General features: G+C 32.5%; 1 protein-coding gene across 3 annotated transcripts; it reads left to right on the forward strand.

Moving 5' to 3' along the window:
- The first annotated feature begins 18,326 nt into the window (after positions 1 to 18,326).
- On the forward strand, positions 18,327 to 23,081 carry LOC120092491. 3 transcript variants are annotated; one of them, XM_039050586.1, is made up of 4 exons: positions 18,327 to 18,541; positions 18,764 to 18,914; positions 19,325 to 19,394; positions 19,693 to 23,081. In XM_039050586.1, exon 4 carries the CDS (start codon positions 19,761 to 19,763, stop codon positions 22,755 to 22,757), a length of 2,997 nt encoding a protein of 998 aa, XP_038906514.1. In that variant the 5' UTR covers positions 18,327 to 18,541; positions 18,764 to 18,914; positions 19,325 to 19,394; positions 19,693 to 19,760; the 3' UTR covers positions 22,758 to 23,081. The 3 variants fall into 3 exon arrangements, with proteins under 3 accessions (XP_038906514.1, XP_038906516.1, XP_038906515.1); XM_039050588.1 differs by lacking the exon at positions 18,764 to 18,914; XM_039050587.1 differs by lacking the exons at positions 18,327 to 18,541; positions 18,764 to 18,914 and adding an exon at positions 19,014 to 19,072.
- The last annotated feature ends 45 nt before the right edge of the window (positions 23,082 to 23,126 follow it).

The raw sequence follows: 23,126 nt of genomic DNA on the forward strand, positions 1-23,126 counted from the left end.
TTGGTCTTGGGCTATCTCCTCAAAAAAGTCAGGTTTGCTCAAACTATAGGGGTAGACCTATATACTCTTACCAAAAATAATGTATTCGTAGGGAAAGGGTATGCAACTGAGGGAATGTTCAAATTAAATTTAGACCTTAATAAAATGAAATCTTTTGTGTACATGTTGTGTTTTATGAATTTTTGGCACGCTAGACTTTGCCACGTGAATAAAAATTTAATTAGTAACATGATTTGGCTGAATATGATATCTAAGTTATCCACAAATGAATTTGATAAATCGAGTTGTAGTCAGGCTAAAATTACTAAAACTCTGCATAAATCTGTACTTAGGATTTCTAAGCCTCTAGATTTAATTCATTCTAATTTATATGAATTTGATGGCATCTTTACTAGGAACAGTAAAATATATTTCATTACTTTTATTGACGACTGCTCATATTTTACTTTTGTATATTTGCTGAAAAACAAAAGTAATGCTTTTGATGCCTTTAAATTATTTGTTTCTGAAGTAGAGAATCAATTTAATAGAAACGTTAAAAGGCTTCGTAGTGATAGGGGAACTGAGTACGAGTCGGACAGTTTAATTAGTTCTTTAACTCACATGGAATAATACACGAAAAGACCGCACCTTATTATCTTGAAATGAATGGAAAATCGAAAGAAAAAATAGAACTTCAGCTGAGCTAGTAGTTGCTATTTTACTTAGTTTAGGAGTCGCGTCTTATTGGTAGGGTGAAATCATCCTTATCGTGTGTTGTGTTCTAAATAGAATCCCAAAGTCTAAAAATAAAACTTCACCTTATGAAATTCTAAAGAATAAGAAAACAAACTTGTCTAATTTTAGAACATGGGGTTGTCTAGCCTTTATAAGGATTCCAGACCCAAAAGGAGAAAGATGGCTAGTAGAGCTTATGAGTGCGTCTTTATAAGTTATGCTTCAAATTGTACAGCCTATAGGTTCTATGATCTAGTGAACCAAGTGATCATTGAGTCAAATGATGCCGACTTCTTTGAAGATATATTTCCTGTTAAATCAAGGAATAGTGGGGGCTCGGGATCAAGTGGTCTAACCCCAGTTAGAAATCCTAACCCTAGAGAGGAAACCGATCCAGAACCTAGAAGAAGCAAAAAAGTTAGAATCACCAAAAGATTTTGAGAATGACTTCCTAACCTATAATGTAGAAGAAGATCCTATAGATCTGAAAGCTACTCTATCCTTAGTAGATGCCAACCTATGGCAAGAGCCATAAATGATGAGATGGACTCACTCGAGTTAAATAGAACTTGACACTTAGTAGATCTACCTCCAGGTTGCAAGACAATAGGGTGCAAATGGATCTTAAGGAGGAAACTTAGACCTGGTGGAACTGTTGACAAATTTAAAGTTAGGTTAGTGGCAAAGGGCTTTAGACAAAGAGAAAACGTGGATTTCTTTGACACCTCCCATGTCACTAGAATTATCTTAATTCGTGTCCTATTTTCTCTCGCTGCCCTTTATAACCTCGTAGTACATCAGATGGATGTAAAGATTGCGTTCCTAAACGGTGAACTTGAAGAAGAGATTTACATGGAACAATCTGAAGGTTTTGTAGTCCATGGTCAAGAAAATAAGGTGTGTAAGTTAGAAAAATCTCTCTATAGACTAAAACAAGCTCCTAAGCAATGGCATGAAAAAATTGATGACCTTATCCTATCTAAAGGTTTCAAGGTTAATGAAAGTGATAAATGCATCTACAAGTTTGAAAATAATCTCTGCACTATCTTATATCTATATGTAGATGATTTATTGATCTTTGGGTATGATGTGAAATCAATTTTAAGTGCAAACTTCGACATGAAAGACTTAGGAGAATCTAATGTAATCTTAGGCATAAAAGTGAATAGGTCTGAAAAGGGAATTTCTTTGGACCAATCTCACTATATAGAAAAAAATTCTAAAGAAATATAATTACTTTGATTGTAAACTAACCTATACTCCTTATGACCTTAGTGTTAAGTTATTCAAGAACACTGGTGACAGTGTTAATCAATCTGAGTATGCGAGCATCATAGGCAGTCATAGATACGTTGTTGACTGCACTAGGCTTGGCTTAGCTTATGTTGTAGGATTACTTTGCAGGTTTACAAGCAGACCTAGTAAAGGGCATTGGAATGCTATAGAAAGGGTAATAAGATACTTGAAGAAAATCTAAAACCTAGGATTACATTATCAAAAGTTTCCCACTGTTCTGGAAGGGTTCAGCGATGTTGACTGGAACTCTATTTCGAATGATTCAAAGGCCACAAGTGGCTATATCTTTAATATAACAGGCGAAGCTGTCTCTTTGAAGTCCAAGAAACAAACAATTTTAGCCCAGTCTACGATGGAGTAAAAAATGATAGCACTAGCGACAACTAATGAAGAAGCAGGTTGGCTTAAAAGTCTGCTATCAGAGATTCCCTTATGGAAAAAGTCGGTATCAACCATATTGATCCATTGCGATAGTACTGCAACAATCGCAAAAGTTCAGAACCGTTACTATAACAGAAAGAGACAACAAATACGTTATAAACATGGTACCATTAGAGAGTTTTTCATTATTGGTACAATTAGAGTGGATCATATATGGACTGATGAAAATTTGGTAGATCCTTTAACGAAAGAATTGGCCAGAGAGAATGTTTTCAAAACCTTAGAAAGGAGGGGACTCATGCCTATGGAAAGATGAATCATAGTGAGGAAAACCTAACCTATAGACTGGAGATCCCAAGAAACAGGTTCAATGGGTAATAACTGATCACAAGTGATATATAGTGAATTATACTAAACCAAACACTGAGTTCCATTCCTATGACTTAGAGTCTGAACATGATATCCTGAAGCGTAAGAAAGGTTGAACTCAGTTCTTAATGAGATCTATATTTGATGAAAAGTGGGATATCTAGCTACAGGAGTACTCTTGATAGACTCACCTATGTGAATGTGGAAGTGAGGGTTGCTTCATATGGAGTTTTTAGGCAAACTCTCTAGAGCATTCACTAAACCGGGATACACCTGCTAGGCCTTAAAGCACAGACTTTCGAATTACACCCTAGTGACACTCTATGTGAGATGCTGTTAGAGATATAGTTCAAAACCAAGAGTTACTCTAGTATATTCTGAACTATCTACACTACGTAAAGGTTCAAGTTGTAAGACACCTTTGTTTATGCACAGTATTGTATAGACTGAAATTGCTCGATGAAATTTTTTTTTCTCCTATTTGGTTTAAATTTCAAGTGGAGGATTGTTGGGTGAAAATTTATTTTTAAAAAATAATAGGGAACCAACCTTTGGTTGGAGAATCCCATATTGGAGAATTTTGAATTGGAAGCTTTCCTTTTGTACTCCAACCTTGGCCTTTGGGTTTGGGCCCCAGGGGGTACCCATGTTTTAGAGGGAGTGAGGAGATAGACCAATGTGGGTTCGTGGATGTTCCACACACGCGTCGCCGCCGTTCGGGCAGATCTTCTGGTTGGGGCTCACGCGGCAGTTCCACATTAAAGGCCTATAAAAGGCATGGCCTTCAGTAGTTCAAAGGGCGAATTATTTTCACTTTCTTCCATTCTTCAATCGAAATCTCTCCTCTTCTACTTTTTCTTCCACTTTCCGTTTTCCGAGCATTCAGTAAAAAATGGTGTGTATTCTAGTCGGTAACAGTGCATTTTCGATCAGATTTTCTTTTTGGGTTATTTTATCTTCGGGATGACGTGACAGTATTCATGACCTAATTGCACACTTGGACAGAGCCGCGAAACGTCTTAAAGAGAGGGAGCTCTGCGACTCAGCCTATAACGAGCTTTTGTTTTGCAAGTTTTGTTCTTTGCTCAACCGCCATGACCTGACCATTTGCTGTTGTCTTACTCGTCGTCTAAGGGTCTTGTCGTTTACCACACTTCATTTTAACACAATTGTTTAAATTATAACCCGTCACTAAAGGGGTAAAAGGAGAACTAAAAAATTTCTCCTGAAACAGGTTCATAAATTAATTGGTCAACCTAAATTTAGTGAATAACTGCAAGTAGTTTTATGATTCATAAAAAACACATTATAAACAATTGTATAAATTATAACCAACCGCTAAAGGGGCAAAATGATAAATAAAAAATTTCTCCCAAAACATGTTCATAAATTAATTAATAGTTTATAGTCAATCGAATATTTAGTGAATAACTACAACTGGTTTTATGATTTATAAATATGGTATCAAACACATTTTAAACAATTGTTTAAATTTTAGTCCAAATTTTGAACGAAACACATATATGAGGGCATAAAATCATTATCTAATGATAGTAATATATCTTATGTATGAGTGTGATTTGGACGATAGATTAGATATGAAGCATTAAAATCTTACTATAAAGATATATTTGAACAAACAATAGTGTCTTTTGCCTTTTAAAATTTCATAAATCACCATTTCTTTTTCTTTTTTTCTCTTCAAAAAGTTACAACTATTTGGGTCAAATGATGTAGAAAAATATGATATTTTAATTATAATCTTTTTAAAATTTTCTTCTCTATGTACTTAAGTAAACTATAAATTTCATGTGAATCACATGTGTTATGAACTAGTTAGTATAAATGTATGAATAACCTTAACATAATTTTAATTGATTTAGACATAGATTATCGACTAAATGGTCACATATTCAAATCTTTACCTCCACATATTGTCAAACAAAAAATAATAATAATAATAAACTAAGATTAATATATATTATTTACAAGACTTTGAGTTTTAACATTATTCTCTCTACGAACTCTTGCATTTATTTAAATTTACAGACTCGTTCCAAAAGAAAATCCTAGACAGAACAAAATTAAGATTGATTAATAGATAAATTAAGTATAACTTAACAACTTTGAAATCGGAGTTTCAATTCTCTACCTAAAATATTGTAAAAGTAAATAAATATATAAATAAGGTAAGATTGACGAAGAGTTTGGGCTTAAAGCCCAGGCCCAATTCGATTCCTTCACACGTCTTCTTCTTTAATGCAGACCAGATCTCATGTGCACCGCCAGTAGCAACGCAACGCAACGGCTAGAAATGGGAATAATTTAATTTATGCCCAATTTTGGATTTTTTTTCTCTGCCCAAATTTGTGCCTTTCTTTTTTCTTTCTACGGAAATATATCTTTATATCTTTATGATTTAAATCCTACTTATGTTCCTATATTTTGATTTTGATTCATTTTAGCCTCTATATTTTAAAAATATTTATTTTGATCTTTATATTTTAAGTTTTACTTCATTTTGTTCTTTATAATTTCAAATTCTTCATTTCAATCCATATACTTCCAACTTTATTTCATTTTGGTTTATGTACTTTTAAGACGTAACTTTTTTTTCCCTTAAAATATAATAAAAATAAAAATAAATGGACTAAAATTGTCACTTTTTAAAATACCAAAGACCAAAGGTAGAGATTCTGAAAGTATAAGGACTAGAATGAACCAAAATTGAAAGTATATAAACCTAAAAGAAATTTTGAAATAATGATACAAAGCTTAAAGTACATAAAGAAAGTAGTGTTTAAACCTATATTTATCAATACTATTTAAACTTTCGTGAAAGTAACAAAAATTTAGTCCATAAACTTTAGTTTGTAACAATTTTCAAAATCGTAACAATTTACTCAATAAACTTTACTTCATAACACCTTAGTCAATTCATTTTCAAATTTGTAATAAGTTACTCTACGAGTTTTATTTTATAGCAATTTACTTCTTATGATTTAAAACTTATAATAATTTAATCCTTATCTTAGAAACCCCATCAAATTAAAGTGTCAATTTCAAGCCTGTTGTGATGAAATGTTATAAACACATTTGGTTCCTAGTTAGTTGATCAAATTACATATAAAATAAGCCACTAAATCTTGACAATATCTTAATCTTTCATGATAATGGTCAAATTGTTACAAAATATAAAGGGCATAGATTGAATTGTTATATACTAAATTGATTGAAAGTATCTAAACTAAATTGTTATACACACAAATTTATGAATTAAATTACACTAAAGTATTTTTTAATAAAATTTTTACTAATAATGTAAAATACCTAAAATAAGATAAAATATTAGAAAGTATTTTTGTATCCTCTAAAGATGGTACATGTCTTCATAGCCTTTCAACAAATTTCCCATCAAAAGCTAGTTGATAATCATCCTTAGGCTTAACTCATGTGCTAGTTTATTAAGCCATCCCAAATTATCTCACCTCAACTTTAAGTGTGAAGGGCACTCATATTAAAAAAATAAGAGAGAGATGCTTTTGGTTGTCATTACATTTTGTTTTTTTACCCTAGCCTTTGGATCCTCTACAATCTAGATGCCATGTTAGTTTGACAAAAAAAATAATAATAATAAAAAAAAAATAATAATTTTTGTTGAAAGGAAAAAGTGACAACCCATATATGCATGTGTTTTATGATTTCAATGAATGAAGTTGTGAGTGCCTAATGTTATTTCTAAGTATATTTTAGGTTTAGATACTGCTTCGGTCATATAATTGACCTATTTTTTAATTTATACTTTAAAAATTATCTTTATATTTTTAACTTTGGTTCATTTTCATCCACATATTTTTAAAATATCCATTTTGATTATGTATTTTTAAAATATAATCATTTTTGTCCATTTTAAAAATACACTTTAACATAATAAACAAAAATAGTCACTTTTTAAAAGTATATGAACCCAAATGAACTAACATTGAAAGTATTGTTGTTAGTCAAACCTTGACTAAGGCCTAGGCCTAAAAAAGACGAGTAGGCTTGAACTGACCCTTGAAGCCTACACTAACATTAAAAAAAAAAAAGTCCTTTAACGTCAATAGACATACTGAATTTGGAACTCACACTAGAAAGGTGGTTACAGGTCGAGCTATTGTCCTCACATATCGACCTTTGACATTGTAATCAAGGCACAAGCCCAAGCGAATGACAACCACATGGCCATGTAAGTAAGCAGTCTCCTACCCCCATAGAGGTATGCAACTAAGTTTTAACCACATTTGAGTTTGTTAACTTAGGCATCGGAGTATGTGTGTCACAATATTTCACCAATGTGACATCTTATGCAAGTCAGCTCGTTTAGGAATCAATCGTACAAGGATTGATTTGACAAGATTAACACATCAATAAATATAAAGACCAAAATTAACAGTTTGAAAGTAGAAACGAGGAGAGCAAAATCAAAATTAAATTTCAATAAGTAGATATCTACCCCAAATATTTAATCAAAAAAACATAAAAAGGGAAAAGAAAAAAAAAAAAAAAACAATACTTTCACAAATTTCAAAATGAACAATATGAATTGACCTAAAGGGCCATTGCTTTTGAGGGGTTCCTTTTGTCTGCTAGGCCTTGAATAGGTGATTAAGTATGACAGTGTTTTTTGTAAGTTGATTAAGGAACACCTCATTAGTTTTATTAATATAATATCTTTAAATTAAGGGGAGGGGGTGAAAAATAATTAAAAATAGGTTAAGGGATTCAAAATTCAAAATACTACAGGTTGGGGGGAAGGAGGTTATATTATATTATAATTATTGGGTTAATGTAGCATGTGGCTCATGTTTAGTTGGTGAGTTTATTTTTTTAAATTTTTATTTTTATTTTTATTTTTTTTAAAAAAAGAAAGATTAGTGAGTTTAATTATAAAGCTAAGATTAGAGATTAGAGATTAGGGCAGCTTCCTGATTATGGGCCTAATTATGAGCACTGAAGACTGTGCCCAATGCTGTTTTGAGCTTTATTTTTTCTTAATTGGTCTTTTGATTTTTCACTTTCCAGATAGATTCCTACAATATAATTGGTTTTATATATCTATTTTTTTTTAATTAAATTTTGATGAGTTGTTTATAATTAACAACTTACTTAACTTACCGATCAAGACATTTGAAACATTCTTAATAAAATGAAGATTTGAATCTCCAACTTTATAGTATTTTTGTTACATACATCGATATGAGTTGGTCTACATTTTCAATTATTGGAGTTAAATAAAGTCTTACACTAGTTAGAGAGAGATCTATGGAATGTAAGTGAAGATAATTATTATCTCATTTGATATGAGGTATTTTAGGTGAAATATATCAAAGATAAAATTATGAGTGCTTAATATAATGAATGAGACATGAACCTGGAACTAAAGGAGGCTGAAAGGCAAATTTACCACTAAGCTCGTTAGTGATTTTGATACTATGTCAGCTTTTTATATATGTATTATATAAAGAGCATAAAGTTGAGAGAGAGCTCGTGTCATGCCCTCCCTAGATTACCCTCTTGAATCTGAGAAGAGATGTGAAGACTGTTGGGGTTGATGCCCTAAATCTCGTAGGGTTTTATAATTTGTATTTGTAATGTACAAAAATTTTATTTAAATAATAAAATACGTCATGTTTTATTTCATTTTTTGTTGCATTAACCACAAATCAATAAACTAAAATCCAAGGTTATCTTGTAGCTTAAACATGCATGTAGAGACATACAAGTGAATCATGTTTTAAGTATTAACCTAAATGGTCTGTAGTAGATGAATAAGGTTGGATACCCTATCCTGGTGACACTACGAGTATGACCCATTTTGTAAATGTTATAATTGTTATAAAGTGCTTCTAATCCTGATCATTCATGTGGAGACATGTGAGCGGGGATATTCTATATAAAGAAGTTTGTATAAGACCGGACCACGAAATGTTTAGTCTCATTATACAACGTCGTTCATAATTAAGACTTACATTTCACCAGGATGACTATAGGTAACATGACCTGAATCCTGAGTGAGTTTGAACTCTTTCCTATAAAGGCAGACCTTTGGTTTGTATAGGTGAGAGTGATCAGATTGCCGACTCAACAAGCCTACCATTTTATAGATTCGTTTGATTGGAGAGCTAGGAACACTACTACACACGAAGGAATTCGCTCCTTCTCCTATATTGGGGTAAGTAGATAAATTGCTCCATTAAGGGCTGATTCCGGGGCTTGAACAATGTGGTGCCACACCCTCTTCTGGTCTCAGAGGGGTTTAGTCATAGTTGGACTATGATTTATTATTCATTAGAGAGATCAATGGTACTTAAGGAGTTAGATGTAACTAGAGGAACAAAACGGTAATTTTGGCCCAACTGTACTTACGAGCAATTTGTGAATGGGGCATCATACTATTGATTGGTTATATCTAATGGACACAAAAATATATCTGTAGTGCGAAGAGTACAGCTGAGGGTCTTTAGTGAAGTGCTCGTCAGTTAACGGACGAGGAATATTTTCATAATCAGGGTTAGAAAATAAAATTATAAACATAAAATCATATCAAATAAAACCCTAAAATAAAGCTTATTAGTATCATATTGTAAAATGCCACTACTCCACTATCTGGATATGGAGGAGAACCTTTTCGTTCAATCTCTACTACGTTAGCCTAGACTGGAGTGAAAGCTCTTTTATCAATCACCTCCTAGCCGGAGGTGAGAGAGAGCCATTTTTCTTAATCTCATCAATTTAAATAACATAAGTCATACGTGCACGCAGAGCTGGATTGGGTCTGACCACCTTACTGTACCTTCGTTGTCAAGGATCCCTAATATATTTGAAATTTGGGTACCTTACCATACCTTCGGTACCAACATTGGAGTAAGGTTCATATAAGGCGCAAGCATTGAAAACATTTAATGAACATAAAATAGAATACTCATTTGAGTTTATCATACTTCATAAATTGTATATCATCGCATAGTGCCTCGTAATATCAAATATGCTTATAAAACATAGGCATAGGCTTACTGAAAATGCATGTTGAACTCATAGATAATTTCATCATTAAAAGTATATATCTTGCAATCAACATTCATTTTAAGGTATTCGTTGAGAAAATCATGATACAAATCTTCATATGAACTACCTATGCGTTGAAATTCATTCATAAAAACTAGCATTGGAAAATATGTAAAAGCTCGTCACTTAATGTCTTAAGTTACTTATCCAAGGGGTCTATAAGCCTCTCCCACTTGCCCTACCTTGTAATAAGAAGAGGTTCCTTGGTTAATATCAATAGCTCCCTTTTGAGCTTAACATAACACGTAACTTGTCATTATCGCATACATAAGTTTTATCGCATCAAACTAAGTTCATCGCATCACTTATACTTAGCCATTTTATCTTCTTCTTGTCTAAAGACTGGCTACCCTCTCTATTGGATGCTTAATGGTCACGAGATCACACTTCTGTGTCTATACGTCAATCAACCTCCGCATGCCTTACTTCACGCCTATGCTAGTTGTCGCATACCTTGGCAAGCCAACTGCTTGCTTACTTTTCGTATGCAGTTGCCTGCTCATTCATCCATAACATAATTTCAAATTTTAATATTTTAAATCTTATAATTCTAATTCCAGCCATCAGTTAACTAAATTTCTTTCCATGAATGTGCTCAAAACCTTCTTAACGTGCTTACCTTAGAATTCAAGCATTAACTCCTCTTGATTTGGCTAGAAAACTTCAAGTTCCTTCAAGCTTGTTCAACAATCCCTTAATACTTTGAAAGCTTCAGATGACACTCACTTTTCTTCTTAGGCATTGGAAATTTGCATAACTAATTCCTTCTTTGTAAATTATATTTATACTTGAGCTTGCATGTGAGCTTATCTCAACTAAACGCCACATGGCATGCTAATCCTTAACTTAACATCTCTAAGGTTGTCACTTAGCCTACCAATCAGTGATTAAGCCAAATTCTTAGTTTAATTTTCATCGCATAGAGCTTGCGATCACTTAGGCTTCATCACTGGTTATTGCACTCTTAGCCATAATTGAATCTCCTTGTCTTAGGTGTTCTTAGCACACCTTACATAGTCAATCTTTACTTCCTTAGCACACCTCCTCATATCAATTGAGTGACCCATCATCGCAGCTGTCCATGGCAGTCTTGTTGCTAACTTCTAAACTTCACGACCGTTGGTTCTTTTACAACCATCCTAGCATTCTACCCTAGCATCCCTTTTGGAGTACTTGTCTAAATGACTTAGCTATTTACATCCCGCCTATACTAGCCTTTTCCACCTTAGGTGAAGTTGGTCGCATACTTCTCTCACCAGCCTTGGCTAAACATCAAACTCGACAGTTAACTTAACTTCCTTCATGACTTTCCACATATTTCATAGGCTATACTTGGGCATAGCTTTCCTTCCTTAAATACTTGGTCGCGTAGCATTTTGGAAGGGTTGGTTGCATACATTGACATGACTTTGTCGCGTGGACCTTCCATTTTCCTTATAAGTGTGAACTCCTCTTCAATTCACCCGAGAGCTTGATACTTCATACTTAGAATATTTTCTACCTTCAAAATGCCCGAGACCCATCTTTTAACACTTGAGATTTTCTTCTCCTTAACATCACATACATGCTCTTACACTTCATATTATTACAAACATTACAATTATCATAAATGTACACTTACCATGACATTAAACACATAATTAAGAGGACTTAAACATAATTAACTAGTAAATCAAGTTTACGGGTTTACAGCTCGAGCCCCCCGAGCCCATAATAAATCCACCACTGCGTATAAATATGCGGATGTTCTCTTGTCTTTATCATAGTAGAAAAGAGATATTGATAGCATTTTAATTTTTATAAGAATTTAATGTTATCGTAAAATATCTTAAACAATCTTGATAAAATGAATGTTTGAATTTCATCTCTACATTTTTTGTCACATAGTATTGAAACATCCACATGGGTTATTAACTTGAGAGGCTATCTCCATTTTTTAAAAAATTAATTTGTCTTCAATTGAAAATAGGATAAGATAAAGATCTATTGTTGTTTTTCACTTGAAAACACTTCGTGTCTAACAAAGTCTCATATTGAATGGAGAAAGGTGAAATCGAAATCAAAGTCACAATGATATATGTCCAAAATAGATATAAAGTATCATACTATAACTTGTATATAGATATATATGTAGATGTTCTTTTGTCTTTATCACAGGAGACAAAAGATATCGATAGTTTTCCAATTTTTATAAGATTTAAAAATTATTTTAAATATATACTAAGTTAAAATATACACTATTCCAAACAAATTTAATCTAAAATTTTGAAAGTTTCAAATGATTAGAAAATAGAAGAAGAGTCTTCCGTTAAAGAAAATACATAAAGTAACACGATTACTTATTATAAAAATTGAAAAACACACATAGCATTATTTAAGCTCAACCTTTTTAACTTCAATAATATGTGTGATGAAAGGTTCAAGTTCCTAACTTCATGACAAGAGTATATTCTTTATGTCAGTTAAGATATACTCATATTAACATTTAAACTTAATTTCAAACTATATAGAATATGAAAATTCTTTTTACTATTCATTTAAGTGTAGAACAATATTGTTGCACAAAATAATTCTTTTACTCATAAACTACTATGTCAATATGCATAAATGATATCGTAAATGATGTCATTAATGGTATACCGTGTTAATTTATATTTTTTATTTTAACATAAAATTTTTAAAGAATATTTTTCTTAAAACACTATGTTATTTTCAAATACTAAAATTATAATTGAAATTTATCCTAAAAGCTCAAGAGTATTGTATTTTTTTTTCTAATAATTTAACCTCTCTCTATATATTTATATTAAAAAAGATCTTTTTTTGGAGTTGATTTGATTGGACTATAAAGGGGTGGTGGATATGGGTGAATTGAATGAGTTAGGAATAGTAGGGACCCATGAACTGGTACAAAGCAGAGGATAGAAATCAATCAAAACAGATTAAAAAATTCTTCTCCCTATCAAAAATAAATAAATAAATAAAAATAAATAAATAAAAAGAATAAAAACAATAATTTAAGGTTTGTGTCTTTAGAGCATCCTACCAAAATACATTGAAAAGATAGATTGGTTTCTTTTGTTTATGCCTCAAACATTTGGACTCCTAAGTTGTCTTGAAAATCATAGGCATTAGTGGTTGTTGTAGATTTGTACTTATTTCTTCTCTCTCTTCTATGTGCAATTGTTTTCTTTGTTTGTATTCCATCTTCTATTAGCAAGTGTTTAACTTTAGTTTGAAGTTCCACCAGTGAATTATATTTTATGTTTTTAGATTTATCGAGTAATTGAGTTTGGAAAATTTTCGTTTTATCAATTCGTTTTTTGGATAATTATTTTTAAATTTTATGATTTAGATAGCAAAAATTGTGAAATCAATTTTGTGTGTGTTTTTTTTTATTGGATTCGTATTTTGAATTTGAAATGTATAATTATATCAAAAGATGATAAATTCAGTATTTCATGCCATAAACTCATTTCATTCCTATTAAACTAGCATATATATGATTGTAAAACAATGATTATACAATAATTTTATAAACATATCATAAATAATTTATGATAGTTGAGATTCAACTAATATTTAGTTGATAGCTACTATTGTTTTTATGGTTTACAAATATACTATTAAACACATTTTAAACATTTCTTTAAATTACTATTTAATTTCTAAATTTGCTCCTAAATATATATCCAAAAACAACTATTGTTTTCATAATTATATTTCTAGATCACTAACAAAAACGTGCTTTTAAATTTTTTTTAAAGTTGAATCACAGTTGACTTAATTTAAACTACCAACTTTTTTATATATATAAGAAAGTAACATGGTCCTAATGAATTGAATTATACTTATGCTGACAAGAGTTTAGTGTTTTAATTCTTCTATAGAAAATAGTTTAGATTACATTCTTCATCTATATGTCATCTCTCCCGTCTACAGACGCGAGAATTTATTGCTTCTAGTAGAATTAATCTTCTTGATTGATAATTTTGTTATTATTTAAAAGTCAATGATTCGATCTTCTATTTGAATAAAAAAATTGATATTATATTATCTCCTCATTTAAAGACAATAATAGAGTGGGCTAATGTAGGGTAGAAATGTCTTCCTCTTATTATTGCTGTTCCCATAGAGAATTTGATTTTCCATTCCTGATTTTAGGAAATTGTGTTATGTTGTGTGGTTGGTTTGGGATCAGATTCCCCAAAGGAGACCCCTCCCTCCCTCTTTAGAGGCAAGATTTTTGTTTTCTTGATTTCTACACTCTCTCTCTTCATTTGGATAGCATGGGATGCTAGGGAACTATAAAGCTAAGATACTTCATGTGAGACAAACAATTCGTATCAGACACGTATCAGATACCAATACTTTCAGATACTTCTTAGATACGTATCTGACGAGCGATTTGATGTATTTATTTTTACGCTTACTTTTTCTAAAGAAAAAAGATAAACAACTCATCTAATATTTTTCAATCTAAAATTAGGCAACCTATTTTTTTAACATGAGAAAAATGTACTTTTAATGTATCAATATCCTTGTTTTTTATAAATATATATTAAAATAATATATAAAAAATGATGTATCCTTCAATGTATCCGTATCTTAGTTTTTTAGAATTAACGAATCGCCGTATCCAATTGTATCCGTATCGTGTAGCCATATCTGTGTCTGTGCTTCATAGGTGGAGGAGATTGACTCAATGGATTGAATAGTAATTTTAACCGTCAACGTCACAAATTTGAGTATAATTCAGTTAGCTAAGATATATGTCATCGATCAAGAAGTTGAGAGTTTTTATTAATTTTTTTCACTAATTTAAAATGTCGATGAAAAGGAAACTTTTGAGGTCAAAGTAAATATGGAATATTCAATATTATGAAAATATATGTATAGCTTATCAGGGTCATTAGATATTTAAGAAAAAATTATAAACATAAAAATATCTTAATAGAGGATTAGATTCTTTTTGGTTCTTCAGATTTTCAATTGCTTATTTTAATTCTTAAACTTTTTGATAAAATATCTATTTTGATCCCTCAAATGTATGTTTTAGTCTTGAATTTTAATAAAAGAATCATCGCAAAAAATTTGCATACTCAATGCTTGGTTTTAACCTATGTGGTTTAGATACATGTCTATGTTAACCTATTAATTTGTACATAACATTTAAACTATATTATTAATTTGTTGAAATCAAAATAAATGTAAGGACTAAAGTCGTTTTACCTTTTTGAAAGTTCATAGATTAAATGTATAGGAAAAATTCAAGGACCAATATCGAACAAACTTAAAAGTTTAGAAACCGATATGAATATTTTGGAAGTTAATTTAGGAACCAAAATAGTTGAAAGTTTAAGGACTAAAATGAGATTGATCGACCACAGTTAAGGTTCATTTGGATTGACTAGAGGAAAAAGTATTTTCCAAAAAATCATTTTTATTTAAACTTTTTTGATAAAAATTGTTTTAAATGATTTTTGAAAGTGTTTCAAAACTTATTTTAAGTGGTTGTCAAACACTTTCATCTTTTTCAAGTAACTTATTTTCAAAATCAAACAGTTGAAAAGTTAATTCAAACACACCTTTAGTTGAGTTTAAGTTACTTATTATTGATGATATGTCCACTTTGTTTAGCTCAGCAACATGCGAGATCGAGGATTTAAATATCTAACCACTTGATTGAGGCAATACGTCTAAACTAATTGGTATATGTTTAGATGGGCAATTATTATATATCTTCATCAGCTATAATTTTCTTAACTTTTGTTTTTATATAACATGTAGGAGTAGGGGATTGAACCTTAGACTTTAAAGTTGATAGTACAAATTTATATCAGTTGAGTTATACTTAAGGTGGCGAATTTTTTTTTTACTTTTCTATGATTCAATAGATATGATGATCTATTATTATTGTCAACCTCACATACATTGATATATAAGAATATCGATATGTTGACGAAAATTTAATAATTTTGGTAAAAAAAAAAATAGATGAGATAGGTAATGAGAGACTTTATTGGGTGGGTTCATATGGGAGCATGTGCCCACAAAAGGAAACCAAAAGATAGTTTTGGACTGATGTTGAGTTGAGAGAACCAAACTTTTGTTTTTGATTTTTTTTTTTTGGATTCCAAGTCAACCAAACCCCCTCTCTTTCTTGGATAGTGATGGTGTTGGTAGCACATTCACATCAATGATTTATTAGAAAACTACCAAAACCCATCACATGTTTAATCCAATACTCTTTTTAAACTTATGATATTTTTTTTTCTCTTTTATCATCTCAATATATATACCAAATTTTACCTCATACCTTTCATTAATTTGGAATTTAGTTTGTCTTAATCCATCAAGAGTTTCTTGATGTCTTAGACTCTTATTAGCATCTTTTTTTTTTTTTTTTGGGTAGTGTATAATTATAGTCATAGGTTCAGGGTCGTTTGGATTTACCAGAAAAAAGTATTTTTCAAAAAACTCATTTTTATTTTAAATACTTTTCATCAAAAGTGTTTAAAATACACTTTAAATGTGTTTCATGAGTGGTTGTCAAACATTCAAATTTGTTTCAAAATGACTTACTTTTTAAATTAAACACTTGAAAATGTATTTACAACATATCATTAGTTTGAGAGACTATAATAACTTTTAGAGCAATTTATAGAAAATTATATCTTTAGAAAAACATATTCTAATATGCAGTAGATTAGTATTGGGTAAATTTTAGCTTTCAAACTTGAAAAATAATTCTTCAATTGAAAATTTGATGAATATAATAAGAACGTAATATTCTATGGAAATTTACTTTAAGATTCTTGTAGTCACTTGTAAAGTTCTTAGATTCAATCTCAATCACAAACAACTTTAGTTTTGTGGACTAATATCAATACATATCACTTGTTTAACTAAATTACTTTCTAAGTTAATTAGTAAGATAGGTATAACTAAAGTCAATAACAAAGATAATAGTAGTAAAATAAACGAGACAAGTTTCATTAGCCGAGAATAAGCTAAGCTAACGTAGAATCTCTTAGAGAGCGACCCAAAGAAGATTTGTTATAGAGATATATGTGCGTAGAGGTGTGTGTATTGAGTTCTACTTTTTTATAATTTGAAACGATACTTTTTCTAAAAAACGAATTGGAGAAAAATGTAAAATTCCAAACTTTCAAATTTGTATCCAAAAGAATCCATAAATGAAGTTCTAAAAGATATTTGAACTTTCAATCATGTGTCTAATGAGTCTCTAAACTTTAAAAATGTAAAGTAAGTTTTTGTACCTATTAAATTTGGGCATACTAAAAAAATCTTTAAAATTAATCTATATATTAGATATAAAATTGAATTTTATGTTTAATAGGACACAAAATTTTTAATTTTGTAAACAGTTAACCAAATGGTAAATAAAGAACATGAATTTGATAGAAGGCTTAGAGAAAATGAGTTCAATCTACGATGGTCATCTACCTAAAATTTAATATTCTACGAGTTTTTTTGACATTAGTATTGTAGGGCAATGTGGGCTACCATGAAATTAGTTGGACTTAAACACTTATTAATATTGAAAAAAAATCAATTTTAAATCTAAGTTCATAATTTTTGTTAATAAAAAAGTAAAACAAGTAAATAACCTATTAGTATTATTTTTTTAATCGTTTTGGGAAGATTTTTTTTAAGGTTTTGATATTTATTAGACACTTATAGGAGTGGGAGATCGAATCATCGATTGTTGAAAATGATCATGAGTATGTTATCTATTGAGTCATATACGATTTAATATCTTTAAGTTTTTTTGACAATCAAATGTATAGGTTTAGATAGGTTGTTCCATGAGATTAGTCTAGGTGCACATAAATTAATCCTTGAATTGACTCCGATGGTAATTTAACTTATAAATTAATCTCTCAATATTTAATTTTTAAAATAAAATATGTTAAGTCCTAATGGTTTGATCTCTTTTTTTAGACAAAACATAATCTTTTTTAGACAAAACATAATCAAAGAATGAGATCCAAGATAGATACTTTAAATCAACTAACTTTTGTTTATGAAACAATCTCTTTAACCATAAGAATAGAAGAAATCTGGTAGACTTTGAATTAAAAAATTAAAACTTTTGATATAATTCTCCCTAAAGATGAAGTCTTGGGCTTTGATGAAAGACAACTAATGTCCGCCTAATGGCATGCAATTACATGGATGCACGTTGATTTATGACTATAAATGTGACATTTAAAGCTAAGAGGAAGAGGAAGGTAACCATAACCAACAATCAAGGTAATAATGGACAATGTAATTATAAAGTAGCTCAAAATTATTGTACAAAAAGTGGGAATATCTTTAATGGGGTTAGTTTGAGAATCCCATTATGTTTTGAATTTTCTTTCCTAACACCAACAAAGAAAGGAAAAATCTTGAATCCCAATTACAATCAAACTAAAACCCCCCAAAAAATTAGGGTTTGATTGGCATTACCATTAATCATGGAGGAGAAAGAGCTGAGAGTTTGAGAGAAAAGAAAAGGGGTTTGAAAAGAAAGTTTTTATCTTTTTTCTTTTTAGGGGATAAAGGTTAAAACCCCAGAAAGAGGAACAAACAAACAAACAAAGTGGCCATTTCCAAGAGGTGTTTGAAGATATGAATGAATCCAGAAGGCAAAATCACTGGGGTATTTTCCTTTTTCCTTTTTCTAAGACTTTCACTGCAGATTAAAAGGGTTTTTCTTTGAAGGTTTGTGGAGCCTACAAAGCATACCCTTCGTCAGATCCGTGGCCTGGGACCCTTGTTTTTGTTTTTTCAATTTATTTCATTTTTCCCCCTTTTCTTCTTCTTTCTCTTCAAATGGTGTGTACCTTTGATTTCAGACTAAAAAATTCTCCATCTCTCTCAGATACAGTGTGACTTTCTCCTTCAGAGAGAGAGAAAAGAGGGGCTTAGTGGGGTTATTCTGTTAGCATTTTGGAGAGAGTGTTTGTCTAATATCAGAACAGGGGTCAGGGAGCCACTTGGATTTTTTTTTTCTTTTCTTCTTCTGAAAAAAGGTTAGCCAATATTTGCTTTCTTTTTATCTTCTCTGCTAATTTTGCTTTATTTTTTGACTTTTACTATCCCATTCTGCAAATGGGTCTTTCTCAAATCTATGTGAAAAGAGTAAGAGTTCATTCATTTTCCAAACTTCTTAATTGTAACATTCTGCAAGGTCTCTCTCTCTCTTTCTCTTATTTTTACTTTTCTTCTATTATCTCCTTTTATCATTCATTTAGCTTACTGTTTAGTATTTACTGTTCCAATGCTTGCTTGCTTCTCCTTTCTTATGCTAACTAGTTTAGTTTGTTGGCTTTTGAAATCACTTCTTTCTAGATTTTTTTGGTTTATTATGATATTTGTTTGGGTTGATGGAATTTTGAACTTTGCTGAGTTTTTGTTTTTTGGCTTTTCATTTCATTGATAGGAACTGAGTCCATGAATCTGGAGGGATAAGATCGAATACCCATGTGACAACTTTTGAGATTTGAAATCAAGTGAGTAATCAGATCTGAGTTTTTGTAAATCATTGTTGTTTATGTTGTTTGTTTGAGATATGGGCTTTTTGCTGGAAAAATTATGTAATGTCTCATTTAGATCTTGAATGAATGCTATTAAATTTGCCTGCCCCTGCCTGCCCCTTTGTTTGATGCCATTAAAGATTGTTCTGCAAATTGCTGCTGAAGTCCACCATGGCAATGTTATGGACTACAAGAATGCAAGAAATTTGGTCTGCTAATTGTTTTACTTCCACTCAATGACTTCAATTCTCTCTGTTGTGTTCCTTTTTTCAAGGGGGTGCCACATTCAGAATGCAAGCTTTAGATTTCCCGTATTAAGTTCAAGAATGAGCTTTTGTGGATATGGACGTTGGAGAAGAAAGCTCCCGGTTTGGGTCATTGCCTGCTACAACTTCTAGAAATTTGTCATCATCCTCATCGACATTCTTTTCGGCACTTCAGTCGCCATTCTTTTCTCCAAGGTCATCGACATGTCGAAGGTCAGAAGCATCAAAGACAGAAGTGGGGTGTGAAAGCATGGACTTCAGAGTTGATCCAATAAGTTCCAGTGTGGTGGTTCCGGATTCTGAATCTCTGTTGAAAGCAAAATTTGCGGTTTCGGATCTGATACGAAATCCAGAAACTTGCATTCCGGGTGATTGTCAGAAGTTCGATCAAGCTTCATCCTCAACTGGAATATCTGGAAGTACTCCTTATAGTTGTAGCTTTGCTCATGGAAATGACTATTTGGGGCCTAGAGAAAAGTATAAAAAGCATAGCAGAAGTAACGTAACTTCTTACACGACAGCTCCAATTTCAATTTCCTCGACTAGACTAAGAAGTTATGATGTTTTCATAGGTTTGCATGGTTCCAAGCCTTCCTTGCTGCGGTTTGCTAACTGGCTTCGTGCAGAGATGGAGGTTCATGGGATGAGTTGCTTTGTGTCTGATAGAGCAAAATGTAGAAATTCTCGCAAGCATAGAGTTATTGAGAGGGCAATGGATGCATCCTCGTTTGGAGTTGTGATTCTGACAAAGAAGTCATTCCAAAATCCTTACACCATCGAGGAGCTTCGGTTTTTCTCTGGCAAGAAGAACTTGGTCCCAATATTTTTTGATTTGAGTCCAGGAGATTGTCTTGCTAGAGACATAGTGGAGAAGAGGGGAGATTTGTGGGAAAAACATGGGGGTGATTTGTGGGTTCTGTATGGAGGATTGGAGAAGGAATGGAAAGAAGCCATTGAAGGGCTTTGTCGAGTCGACGAGTGGAAATTCGAAGCTCAGAATGGTAACTGGAGGGATTGCATACTGAAAGCCGTCATGCTACTTGCAATGAGGTTGGGAAGGCGAAGTGTTGTCGAGCACTTGACTAAGTGGAGGGAGAAGGTAGAGAAAGAAGAGTTTCCTTTTCCCCGAAACGAGAATTTCATAGGCAGGAAGAAAGAATTATCAGAGCTAGAATTCATACTTTTTGGCAATATAACTGGTGATTCTGAAAGAGATTACTTTGAACTGAAAGCTCGGCCAAGACGGAAAAATTTGACCCTTGGTTGGAGTAAAAGTTCATTAGAGGAGAAACAGAGGGAGCTACCATTAGAAATGCGCAACAAGAAGGGTAAAGAACCTATTGTGTGGAAGGAGTCTGAAAAGGAGATTGAAATGCAGAGTATTGAATTTCCTCAACGGCATCGACGACTGAAAACAAAAAGTGGTGAAAGGTATGCCAAGAGAAAAAGAACAGCCAAAATTTTGTATGGGAAAGGCATTGCTTGCATTTCGGGGGACTCCGGGATCGGTAAGACCGAGCTTCTCTTAGAATTTGCGTATCGACATCACCAAAAGTACAAGATGGTTTTATGGATTGGAGGCGAAAGCAGATATATCAGGCAAAATTATCTGAACTTAGGTACCTTCCTAGAAGTTGATGTAGGATTTGGAAATTTCTCAGGTAAAAGCAAGATAAAAAACTTTGAGGAGCAGGAAGAGGCAGCCATTTCAAGAATTCGTACAGAGCTGATGAGAAACATTCCGTTTTTGTTGATAATCGATAATTTAGAGTGTGAAAAGGATTGGTGGGATCACAAACTTGTGATGGATCTTCTTCCTCGTTTTGGTGGAGAGACGCATATCATAATATCCACTCGACTTCCTCGTGTGATGAATTTGGAGCCTTTGAAACTATCCTACTTATCGGGGGCTGAAGCAATGTGTTTAATGCAAGGAAACCTTCGAGACTACTCTATTGCGGAAATCGACGTTTTGAGAGTCATTGAAGAGAAAGTTGGAAGGCTAACGCTGGGCCTTGCAATAATTGGTGCAATCTTATCTGAGCTTCCCATAACACCCACTAGATTGTTGGATACAACCAATAGAATGCCCTTCAAAGATCAATCATGGAGTGGTCGGGAAGCTCATGTATTTCGGCGCAATACCTTCCTTATGCAGCTTTTCGAAGTATGTTTCTCCATTTTCGACCATGCTGACGGGCCACGGAGCTTAGCGACTAGAATGGCTCTAGCAAGTGGTTGGTTTGGTCCAGCTGCTATTCCCGTTTCGCAGTTAACCCTTGCAGCACACAAGATACCAGAAAAGCGGCAGCGCACAAGGTTGTGGAGAAAGTTGTTACGTTCCATGGCTTGTGGTTTAACTTCATCTTACATGAAAAAGTCGGAAGCCGAAGCAACTTCCATGTTATTAAGGTTCAATATGGCCCGAAGCAGCACCAAACAGGGATGCCTACATTTCAATGATCTTGTCAAGCTATATGCGCGCAAGAGAGGGGTGAATGGAGTCGCACAAGCAATGGTTCAAGCTGTCATGAACCGTCCATTCATCCTTCATCACTCGGAACATATATGGGCAGCATGTTTCTTGCTCTTCGGGTTTGGTCGGGACCCTGTAGTTGTCGAGCTCAAAGTGTCGGAGCTATTATACCTCATAAAAGAAGTCGTTTTACCGCTTGCCATTAGGACATTTCTCACATTCTCCCAGTGCACCACTGCATTAGAACTTCTTCGGTTGTGCACAAATGCATTAGAAGCTGCAGATCAAGCCTTTGTTACCCCAGTCGAGAAGTGGTTTGATAAGTCGCTTTGCTGGAGGCCAATTCAGACAAATGCACAGCTGAATCCTTATCTTTGGCAAGAGCTGGCTCTATGTAGAGCAACACTGTTAGAAACCCGAGCGAGACTAATGCTAAGAGGGGGACAATTCGACATCGGGGACGATCTAATTCGAAAGGCAATCTTCATCAGAACTTCTATATCTGGTGAGGATCATCCAGACACAATATCTGCTCGTGAAACTCTAAGTAAACTCAATAGGCTTATTGCTAATTTCCATATTCATTCTTCTCCATAGGTTCAATAATTTTCTTGTAAGGTATAATTTTTACTCCCTAGATTGATTATATAGCAAGAATGTCAAATAAACCACTGTATACTTTCCCAGAAAATTCTTTTATAAAATTCTAACCCCTACTTATAGTAGTTTTTTTTGCCGAGCCGAAGCGAACTAACACCTTTAAATCTTGCCTCTTTTACGTTTCGGTTTTGTGCATTCTGTATCGTTACGATTCTGGCTGCTACAGGTGAACTTGTTCTGATATATATATTTTTCACTGATAACATCAAGCTCGAAGAAGCAGCTTTATTTGACATTTGTTCCAAGTTTGTCTTTGTTTGTTTGTTATTTTTCAACTGGTCTTAGAACAATGCTTAATGTGGTAGA

The sequence above is a fragment of the Benincasa hispida genome, chromosome 12 (assembly GCF_009727055.1).
Source record: "Benincasa hispida cultivar B227 chromosome 12, ASM972705v1, whole genome shotgun sequence".
Taxonomy (NCBI): domain Eukaryota; kingdom Viridiplantae; phylum Streptophyta; class Magnoliopsida; order Cucurbitales; family Cucurbitaceae; genus Benincasa; species Benincasa hispida.

Coding starts and splice junctions, on each gene's coding strand:
- LOC120092491 (XM_039050586.1), top strand. CDS start 19,761: ATGGACGTTGGAGAAGAAAGCTCCCGGTTTGGGTCATTGCCTGCTACA.